Below are 11,232 nucleotides of genomic sequence, written 5' to 3' on the forward strand. Positions count from 1 at the left end.
TTTTTTTTTTTTTTTACACACTCACATACACTTATTTTTATATAACAAAAGTAAAACCTGCTAAAAAAATTTATGTATAATAAAAGATAAATGTAATGTGTCTCTGGAAGGTTATTTGTTGTTGTGGTTTTAAAGTTATATATTTATAACTTAGCAGAATGGTTGAAAAAGAACAGAATCAAGGTGTTGCTTTGCCCTCATCAAAGTCCAGCCCTCAACTTGACAGAAATGTTGTGCCAGGACCTTAAGAGAGCTGTGCATGAACACATGCTTGCAAACCAAAATAAACTGAAGCAACATTGTAAAGAAGAGTGAGCCATAATCCTCCACAAGGATCCTCTTCATGTTATTGCTGCAAAAGTAATGGATTTACAAGCTATATATATCATATATATATCATAAGATGTAATTTTTCACACATGGATTCTTCATTATGACTAGATTATAGTATTAATAAATAATAAAACAGAACAACCCCCATGATCCAAATCAGTCTTGCTTCAAAGTGGCACATTCCACAGAGACGGCAGTTTAGGCTGTCTCTGAGAAACTACATGCTGCTCTATCAGCCAAGCTGTCATCTGTACTCATCATCCTTGACCTTTTAGCAGCATTCGACACAGTCAAACACAAGACTCTCTTGTCTACCTTTAGGAGCCTTGGTATCCATGAAACAGTTTAAGAACATTTTGCTTTCTGCCTGGAAGGTCGCTCATACCAGGTAATGGGGGGTCCACATCTGCCCCACGCAAACTCTCCACTGGTGTACCTCAAGGCTCAGTACTTGGTCCCCTACTTTCCTTTTCATATCCTCACATCGGTTTTCTTACCATGTCGATAATACTCAACTCATCTTTTCTTGTTCTCTCTCAAATACCAAAGCTTACGCTCAGAACTCGGTGGACATATCTTCGTGGATGAGTGCTTATCAACTAAAACTCAACCCCAGCAAAACAAAACTGCTGCTCACCCCTAGTGATTTATCTCCATGTCAGAATCTCAGAATAACTCTTCATAACTCTCTGCTCTCCCCTTTTAGTCACTGTTCGCAACCTTCGAGTAATGATGGACAAACAACTGTCCTTCTCCTCACATGTTGCTAATGTGGCTTGTTCTTGATGATTCTTTCTCTACTTCAGAAGGATTCGACCATTTCTGTCCACACAGGCTGCTCAGGTGCTTGTCAGTCTCTTGTCATCTTCAAACTGGACTACTGCAACTCTCTGCTGGCAGGTTTAACTCTCCTATCCATCCAATGCAAATGATCCAAAACGCAGCTGCACCACTTGTGTTCAACCTGCCCAAGTTCTCCCACACCACCCCACTGCTGCACTCCTTCCACTGGCCAAAAATAGACCAGCACCCTCTTACTTTAGAGACATCATCACACCTCGCACTGCAACACGCTGCCTGAGAGCCCCTAGCACTGCACGACTGGTACCACCTTCTCTCAGGGTAAGAGGTAAGTATACTCCAATGCTCTTCTCTGTTCTGGCACCAGGGCGGTGGGATGAACTTCCCCTAGATGCATGAACAGCGGAGTCATAGGCGATCTTCAAGCGAATGGTAAAGCCCCACCTCTTCCTTAAACACTTAAACCAGCACTTTCCAAGTTTGCTTTGTTAAAAAAATTTAATGAAATAAAAAACCCTCTAAAGAGTTGTAGGCTGATTTATCTTAAGTTGTAATCTAGTGTACCAGTGTAGATAAATTTGTTGATAGAGATTCAAAGCACATTTGTACGTCGCTTGTAGTCAAGGACATGGGCGTCTGATAAATGCCACAAATGTAAATGTAATTGAAAAATGTAAGAAATATTATTTTGTTTCTTTGAAGGTTTTTACCATCAAGGACCAGATGATTTTTTACACAAATTACAAATAATTTTGTTCTATAACTGTGCACTTTATGGTCAAACATTACAATTGTAAGATTAGAAAATTCATTATTCATTGATGTGAGAGACTTGTGTGTAGAACTGTTCATAAGAAAATTGCTGCCCAAAGCTGGTTTCTAAATGGTACCAATGGTGTAAAGTATTTGGTGTAAAGGAAATGTACTTTGTTACTTTACTTAAGTAATTTTCTTGATTGTCAAAGATATAAACAACTTTTACACAATTTAATTAATTAATACATGTTCTTTTTTTTACTCTACTGTATTTTAATAGTGAACAGTAACAAACTAAATGTACTATAGTTACGTAGCTTTTTTGCATATCTGTACTTCACTGAAATATTTCTATTTGGAGAGGCTTTTACTTTAACTTTCCTACATTCCAAAGTCTAATATCTTACGTTTAACTTTACATTTGCGAAATCAGTCGTTGCTATTTTTTATGAGTGAATAAAAACGTAACTGGTCACCAATCAGGGTCGAGCTCATGCTCGGTTTTGAACTTGTTTTGATTACCCTTGGCAGTTGAGGAAGAATAGATAAAATTACTACAGTAAAAGAAAAAAAGCTCCCTTTAAAATTTTACTTAAGTAAAAGTACAAAAGTACCCAAGGTACTATTTATTACAGCTATTGTGTCCTTTATCTTATTTGTCTCAAGAAACTTCCTTAATGAACTGTTAATGTGAAAAACTCTAATGTTACTCTTAGCACAACGATCTATTAATAGACACTGACTGAAAAAGAATGATGTGTTTATTATTAAAGTGTTTATTAGCTATTACAATTATCATGAGCCTAAAACCTTTTCATATGCTGCACATATCTAATAAACATTTTTGACACCTCAGAAAGTCGTGAAATAACTATAGTGTTTTTTTTTTGTCCACAATGACTGCACATCCCTTCTACAAAAGATTTGGAAAGTAGCCTATTGAATGCTCCAACCACCTGGGTGAATTTCTTCACGGGAAATTTGTTATGTAAAGAGCAGTTTACGTAACCGTGACTATACAACAAAAACATTTTTACATACATTATATGGACCAAAGTATTGGGACACCTGACTTTTCCTGTCACGTTTCCTGTCATGTGATTCATCCCAAAACTGTTAGCAGAACGTTAGAAGTACACGGTTGTATAGAATGTCTTTGGGTGCCTGGTGACCTGAGCTCTAAACTCAACTCATTGAAACGCCTTTAATGCAAAACATCAAACAGGGACTGAAAGTGAAATGGGGTGTTTGGAACGCACATGGTCAGGTCTGTATAGCGCATCTCTAATAACGATCAGCAGGATTCCGTCGAGCTTCACTCCTTACGCGATTCGTTGCCGATTAGTGCCTTCGACTGTAACAGAGTTCATGATGGGCTCAAAGTCCGGATTTCAGTATCAAGACTCGGTCAGTAAATTTCTGGATATGATCATCCTCATCACTTCGTTGGTTCCTAAGAGAAAGCGCGTTGAAACTATGAGGCTGTAGGCGAATACATGAGCAATAAACAAATGCACACACACAAGCGCACAAGATCTAAAGTTTTTTTAATATAACGCTACAAACTGTGTTTTGTGTCTCAGACTTGCCTTCTAGTATCTGATGCACTCGGATATCACGAACAAACTGTTGAACTGCGTAGTCCTTGAGGTAGCCGTATCCCCCGTGCATCTGCAGAGCCTGGTTACATATCTAAACGCACAGGAGAAAAGAGAAACCGTCACTGTAGATATCAATCACTAATATTGTGTTGAGTAATTCAGCTCCGGTGGACTGGGCGAAATCTAGGAACACACTTCATATGGTGAAATTTATGAGGTATTTTTTATTTTTTTTTACACTAGAGCATCTCTGGAAAAGTTTGGAAACATTGTTTTTGAGTGATATGCATGTTCCTTTCATTTATATGCAACATATTACATAAAAAAGGCAAAAATAAATAAATAAAATAATCACAAGATTTGGACAATGAATGGACTAAAAATAGCGAGAGAAGCATATAAACAAAAAGAACATGGATGTGTCTCTCAAAAACCATAAATGACTAGTTGTTTGAAAACTTTGACTATACATTTGTAAAAACAAATTACAGACTTCAACTGGATCGAAATGTACATTTAAATTGAAACGTATAATATTAACTATGATCTTTAGAACCTTTGGAATTAAAATGAAATTTGTTTGTATTTACATTTCATTTTTTTTTTTTTTTTTTTTTTTTAAACCTTTTTGAGCCAAAAAGTGAAAGAATCGTTTCAAAGTTTGTCTGATTCCTGCTACATGCTGAATTATTTTAAATGTATTTTTGGAAAAGTAATGTCAAAAGAAAAATGTAAAAATAAATAAATAAATTAATTATATGAAAACTACTGTTTGTCTTATTTTTACCCACATTCATTTAGAAAGTCTTTTAACGTTTCTTTAACGTTTCTTGTGAAGTTCAAAAGTTCTTTAAAACATCTTCAGATGCCCCCCCCCGCCCCCCCTCCAAAACCAACACACATCTATATACCATGAACAGTATATACTCTCTATACCAGCAAAATAACATTTATAGAAATATAAAAACAAAAACCCACTGTTTAAAGTATTATGGGGATTTTCCTGATGATGGACGAGCTACACAAACAAATCTTTTGTTTGACTTTCACAAAAACCCTGAATTTCTTTTTTTTTTTTTTTTTACAAAATGTTATACACGACGATCTGAACATTTCAATTTTCCAAGAATCTGCCATCATTTCCTAATTATGGACTCACAGCAAAGCATTCATCAGTGGCAAAGAGCTTTGCCATGGAGCAGAGTGCCACTGCGTCTGGTCTGTTCTCCTGCAGAGCAACAGCCGCCTGACGTACCATCAACCGAGATGCTACCAGCGCCGTAGCCATTTCAGCGAGCTTAAACTGCAGGAACTGAGCACAGAACAAAACCCAATGTAGAAAATAACAAGCAGCAAAAACTGCACTAATACATCGTGCGTAAAGACAATGTTCAAACTTGGTTTACACTCGGACTCGTCACCTGGCTGTTGGCGAGAGGTTCCCCGAACTGTTTCCGCACACGGATGTGATCTCGGGCCAGCAGGACGGACGCATGAGCAGCTCCTAGAGAGCAGGAAGCTGTGGATTCAACAGACAGTAAACTTACTGACAAAGTTTGTGTAGATTTTGAGACATTATAAGGGTTAAGTCAAGAAGCTTTAATTGTCATTTCTACCATATATGGCTGACGCAGTACACAGTGAAACGAGACAACGTTCCTCCAGAACCCTGGTGCCACATAAAACAACATAAAGCTACATAACAGAACACAGAGCAAGGACCAAGTGTCCTCGCCACATAAAGTGCATCGTGTGCAAACGGGTGCAAACAGACAGCATAAGACATTGTGGGACAGATACACAAAACACAAAATAGCACCGACCAGTAACCTATTGTATACTCTGACTCTAACGTTTTTATAATCAACTCAAACCAATAAACATTTTACACCTCATTTTAATGTGACAAACCACAAATAATATCTTAATGCGAAATGGAATTATAATTTTTTAAAAGTCATATTTGCCTTTTAACCAAAAAAATTTATCTCAAAACCCTGAAAGAGTTAAAAATCTGCTTTGAGGCAGATACACAAGTATACTGACTCCGAGTAGCGGAACTATAAAATCTGAACTTATGCCAGATCAGACTTAAATGTTTGTTTTTACTCTTACTGGAATAATATTTCAGAATATAATGTATACTTTTACTCTAAAGTACTGAAACTGTGTTCTTTGTCTAACGCTGCTAACAAATAAAAGGAAGTGCAAGGCTAAAGTGGTGAACATGTGGCACTATTTGTCTCCTATCTCACCAATGTTGATTCTGCCACCATTAAGGCCAAGCATGGCAATGTTAAAGCCCTGTCCCTCTACTCCCAAACGATTCGTCACCGGAACTGCACAGTCTTCAAATATCACTGCTCTCGTGGGCTGCGAGTTCCAACCGACCTGCCAAACACAAGCAGCTGCATTGAGAGTCATATTACTGCCCTCTAGTGGCTCATCTGTGTAGCATTTACAGAGCGCAAACACTGCCAACAAGTTCAAAGTGAACCACTGCTTTTAAAATAATTAACAACTCCCATATCACTAATGATCCAAATCATCATTTAGGAAGATGCTTCATTAGAATTTTCACAAAAAAAAAAAAAACCACAAAAGAAAAGGTTTCTTACCTTTTTCTCCTTTTTACCAAAACTGAGTCCTGGAGTTCCCTTCTCCACCACCAGGCAGGAGATGCCTTTGGGGCCCTTCCCGCCAGTACGGCACATCACTACATACACATCTGTGTCCCCTCCGCCACTGATGAATGCCTGATAGGGAAAATAAGTGCACACTCACATGTACAGTATCCACACACACTGTACAAACTTTCAACATTAGTGTTTACAGAATGATGACCTGAAGGTTCACTCGGTACCTTAGAGCCATTCAGAATGTAATGGTCTCCTTGCAGCTTTGCGCTGGTCAACAGCGACGCTGCGTCACTACCACTTCCTCAAAGAGAAGAAATCATGTTTCAGTAGCTGGAAAACAACTTGATAAAGTGAAGAACACTGACTTTTAAAAGGTTTTCTAATACAATTCTAATACAAACTACACTATATGGACAAAAAACTTTCAAACCATAGGAGGTTCTTGTCCAGTCTATAACCAGTTGTATAGGAGGTCTTTGGATGCGGTAGCATCGCATTTTCCCTTTACTTGAACTACGAGTCCCAAACCTGTTCCAGAATGACAATGTCCATGTGCACACAGCCAGTTCCACAAAGATATGGTTTACATGGGTTGGAATGGAAGACCTTGAGTGGCCTGCTATAGAACAGTGAACTCAATCGGATTGAACACATCTGGGATGAATTGGAAGGCTGACTGCACCCCAGGACTCCTCAGCCTACATCAGGTCCAGACTTTACTTACACCCTTGAAATCTCCACAAGCGCATTCTAAAACATCTACCCAGAAGACTATTATAACAGCAAATGGGGACTAAATGTGGAATGCGATGCAGGTGTCCACAAACATTTGTCCTTATAATGCATCATATATTTATATATTTGATCATCTGCAACACCTGATGCAGCTAATCAAGAAAAGAAGAACTGTACAGAGATGTTGTTACCTTCTTCCCAAGTGGCTGAACGATTAAAAGAGTCATAATTTTGGGCTCGCCCTAATTTCCTTTTCCATATTTACAAATCATTTTGTCAATTTTTGTACTCGGATCAAGAAAACAGGCTGTGCGGTTCCTGTGGGACTTGTATGGGATCTATGGGGATGCTCTTGCCTGTCAATCCAAGCTTCATTAGGCTTCACTAGACAGTCTTATGTATGAGAAAGAAGTCATTGCACTCCTTCCAGTGTTTTCAAATGATCTGTTGCAACACAAGCAGCAGTTGTAATGATTGTATCATTAATAATAATTTTTTAAAAGTCTGTTGAATATTTACACCTCAGAGAGGAAACAAGGTTGCGGAACTGTTTTAAAAGACGACCTGTTTGGTGATATCGGCTGTAAGTATGCCAGGTGCCCTCATCATGGCAGCAGAACCTTCACACATTGAGTCTAGAGCTCATCTTATATAAATCAGATTCTATGATCAACTCTGAGCTGGACTTAAAAGCCATAATGTATACACAGACACCTCATACCAGGCTCAGTCAGGCAGTAGGACGCAAACTTCTCCATGGAGCAGAGATCGGGACAGTACTTCTCTCTCTGCTCATTATTGCCGAACTTGTCGATCATCCAGGCGCACATACTGTAAAACACACACACAACAAACGTGCGTTCAGCTCACACAGGGAAGGCAAAGCTGTTAGATATAGTGTGTAGAAAACCAAGTAATCCATTGGTAGATATTGTGTCAGGGCTTTGCAAGAAAATATAATTCTGTACATCGTGCATTAGAGCGCAGAGTTTTTACAAGTCTGACTAAACCGTGACTGGAAGAAGTCATCAGGCAGTCATCATAAAGACTTTGCAGACGAGAACGTAACCAAACAGAATTAAAAAAAATGTCCACTATTATTAATATGTATGGCTCTATCCGAAACTATAATGATATTATATAGGAAAAAGACTGATGGTGTTTCAGCTTTGGCTGAATTTGGAGAAGGAGTTGTTGACGAGTCAGAAAACATGTAATAGCTGGAAGTGTCTGTGTAGTTTCTTGTCATTTCTCTATTTCAAATTTGGATCTATTAGAGAAAAACGTTTATTAAAAACAGCCCTTACAGTAAATCTGCTCAGCCCAGTTGCTTATTTATTGTAGCAAGCATGCTACCACTCTCTATCTCAGGGGAAAAAAATTAATAAATTAAAATAATGCACAAATTATATAATATACAGTGCAACCTAAATCGAGACCTTTATTGTGTGTGTGTGTGTGTGTTATGTTTTATGATCCCTCGCGAGTAACAATAAATCGCGAGGTTTTGACTCTCCTTTTGAGGGTTATTTGGAATTGTACATGTACTGTAGTGTAAACTCGACAGAAATTGTGAATTACTTGTCATAAATGTTTCATTTACCTCTTTAAATAAAAAAATTAAATGTTGATCAAACTTTGTCATTTATTATTACAAAAACTCTTGAAATGTTACTCTGAACTTTCGAGCCCCTCGCGACTTCTCGCGAACTGTCAGATTTTCCGCGAGTTACTCGTAGTCCAGTTCGGAATGAAAAGTGGCGAACTATCGAGGTCGCGAGTGTCAAGGTCGCCAGTATCGAGGTTCCACTGCATACACAGAGACTAATAATAATAACATACAGCACAAGGAGAGTTTGGTTTTCTCCACACGGTATTTGTTTTTCCATTTATATGCATGAACATAATTCAGCAGCATATGTGTGTGTATATATATATATATATATATATATATGTAAGTATTTACAGTATAATTACTGCAGATGCTAAAAGAAAACAAAGAAACCAATAGGATTTGCTGTCTGAATTTGGTTCACGCACAGCCCTGACCTTCTCGATAACATCATGTGTAGCTTCAAACAGAGAAGTACCAGCAGTAAACCTTTACACTCCTACTGACTTATGAATGCTGATATAGGCAGTGGTGCTCACGCAGCCGGTGGACAGCGCTTCAAATATAATGGACGTATCGAGGCGAGACAGTCCCGAGCCTCCGACATCCGGCTGCACGTAAATTCCCCCAAACCCGAGCTGGGCAGCTTTTCTCATGGTTTCCACGGGAAAGATTTCCTTTAGGAAAAAATACACGGCAGCATGACATGGGTTTTATAAAGTATGACTGCAGGCGATTTAATGAAATCGGGGGGAAAAAAACAAACATACAAAAAAAAAAAAAAACCCAGTTGCTTACTTTCTCGTCCCATTGTGCCATGTGTGGTGCCATTTCATTGGCGGCGAAATCGAACGCCACTTTCTGGAACTCTTTTTGCTCATCCGAGAGACCTAGAGAAGCTGGAGAGAGACATTTCTGGTCAGTTTTTATGAAAGAAACAACAGTTTGGGATGATACTATTATTATTCATTATATATAGTGTTTATTATTATACAGATTTTTCACCATCACTGTCCCCTTTTCAAATCGATTACATTTTATTCATAAGCACTTTTAACAATAGACATTGTCCAGAGCAGCTTTACAGAGATAAAGAGATTATAAAGTTGGATTGTATAAGTGTTTATAAGTTTGTTCTTGCAATGGCAGGGAAAATAAAATCCCTGGAATGACATAAGGATAGAAGCTTGAGAGGATCCAGACTCGAACAGGAACCCAGCTTCATCTGGGTGGCACCAAATATCCATTCATTATAGATGATCTTTGTTGAGGTGTACTGTTCAGTGATGAAATGTTCAAGCAAACTGCGGTTGTAAGCCTTTTGTAGCAGACTGTTGATATGAATTACAGTCTAGATCCATCCTCATAATTCATGTACTGCTCAGAAACATGGGTCTTTAGTCTGGGCAACGATCTCCTTGTGTTGTGCAGTTCACACAAGCACTTCACGCAGTGTCCTAATTAGTTCATGTTTTCATTTATACTGGTTTATGTAGCACCTTGGTCCTGGTGGAATGTTGTTTTGGCTTCATTGTGTACTTATTATTCAACCGCAAGTCCAAAAAAACTGGGACGCTGTGCAAAATGTACATTTTTGCAATTTTACTTTTGTAGATGCAGATTTGCACAGATTGGTGAACCTCTGCCCATCTTTACTTCAGAGAGACTCTGACTCTCTAAGATGCTCTTTTTATACCCAATCATGTTACTGACATGTTGCCAATTAGCCACATTAGTTGAAAAACGTACTTTCAAGCCTTTTCTTGCCTCTGTCCCAACTTTTTTGAGACGTGTTGCTGCCGGCAATCTCAAAATGACCTATTTTTTTTCTTGTGAAACATTTTCTCAGTTTGAACATTTGATATGTTTATGTTCTATTGTAAATAAAATATATATATATTACTAAATGTCTCTCTCTCTCTCTCTCTCTCTCTCTCTCTCTCTCTCTCACACACACACTATTACAAAATGTCTCTCTCTCTCTCTCTCACACACACACACAATATTACAAAATGTCTCTCTCTCTCTCTCTCTTTCTCTCACACACTATATTACTAAATGTCTCTCTCTCTCTCTCTCTCTCTCTCTCTCTCTCTCTCACACACTATATTACTAAATGTCTCTCTCTCTCTCTCTCTCTCTCTTTCTCTCTCTCTCTCTCTCACACACTATATTACTAAATGTCTCTCTCTCTCTCTCTCTCTCTCTCTCTCTCTCTCTCTCTCTCTCTCTCTCTCTCACACACTATATTACTAAATGTCTTTCTCTCTCTCTCTCACACACACTATATTACTAAATGTCTCTCTCTCTCTCTCTCTCACACACACACACTATATTACTAAATGTCTTTCTCTCTCTCTTTCTCTCTCTCTCTCTCTCTCTCTCTCTCTCTCTCTCTCACACACACTATATTACTAAATGTCTTTCTCTCTCTCTCTCTCACACACTATATTACTAAATGTCTCTCTCTCTCTCTCTCTCTCTCTCTCACACACACACACACACACACACACACACACACAATATTACTAAATGTCTCTCTCTCTCTCACACTATATTACTAAATCTCTCTCTCTCTCTCTCTCGCTCGCTCTCTCTCTCTCTCTCTCTCTCTCTCTCACACACACACACTATATTACTAAATGTCTTTCTCTCTCTCTCTCTCTCTCTCTCTCTCTCTCTCTCTCTCTCTCTCTCTCACACACACACACTATATTACTAAATGTCTTTCTCTCTCTCTCTCTCTCTCTCTCTC

At 38.4% G+C, this 11,232-nt stretch overlaps 1 protein-coding gene across 2 annotated transcripts in view; it reads right to left on the bottom strand.

The window, feature by feature from the left end:
- Positions 1 to 2,731: 2,731 nt before the first annotated feature.
- The window catches only part of acad8 (acyl-CoA dehydrogenase family, member 8), a 12,724-nt gene continuing 4,223 nt past the window's right edge, over positions 2,732 to 11,232 (bottom strand). For both annotated transcript variants that reach the window (XM_083548708.1, XM_083548707.1), the window contains exons 2-11: positions 9,276 to 9,376; positions 8,985 to 9,154; positions 7,587 to 7,696; positions 6,355 to 6,431; positions 6,110 to 6,247; positions 5,747 to 5,882; positions 4,913 to 5,010; positions 4,651 to 4,803; positions 3,480 to 3,582; positions 2,732 to 3,343 (exon numbers count right to left, since the gene is read on the bottom strand). In XM_083548708.1, the coding sequence (XP_083404834.1) occupies positions 3,288 to 3,343; positions 3,480 to 3,582; positions 4,651 to 4,803; positions 4,913 to 5,010; positions 5,747 to 5,882; positions 6,110 to 6,247; positions 6,355 to 6,431; positions 7,587 to 7,696; positions 8,985 to 9,154; positions 9,276 to 9,308 (1,074 nt within the window). In that variant the 5' untranslated portion in view covers positions 9,309 to 9,376 and the 3' untranslated portion in view covers positions 2,732 to 3,287. The remainder of the gene's footprint in view (positions 3,344 to 3,479; positions 3,583 to 4,650; positions 4,804 to 4,912; positions 5,011 to 5,746; positions 5,883 to 6,109; positions 6,248 to 6,354; positions 6,432 to 7,586; positions 7,697 to 8,984; positions 9,155 to 9,275; positions 9,377 to 11,232) is intronic.

Source organism: Silurus aristotelis (genome assembly GCF_946808225.1).
Source record: "Silurus aristotelis genome assembly, chromosome: 8".
Classification (NCBI taxonomy): domain Eukaryota; kingdom Metazoa; phylum Chordata; class Actinopteri; order Siluriformes; family Siluridae; genus Silurus; species Silurus aristotelis.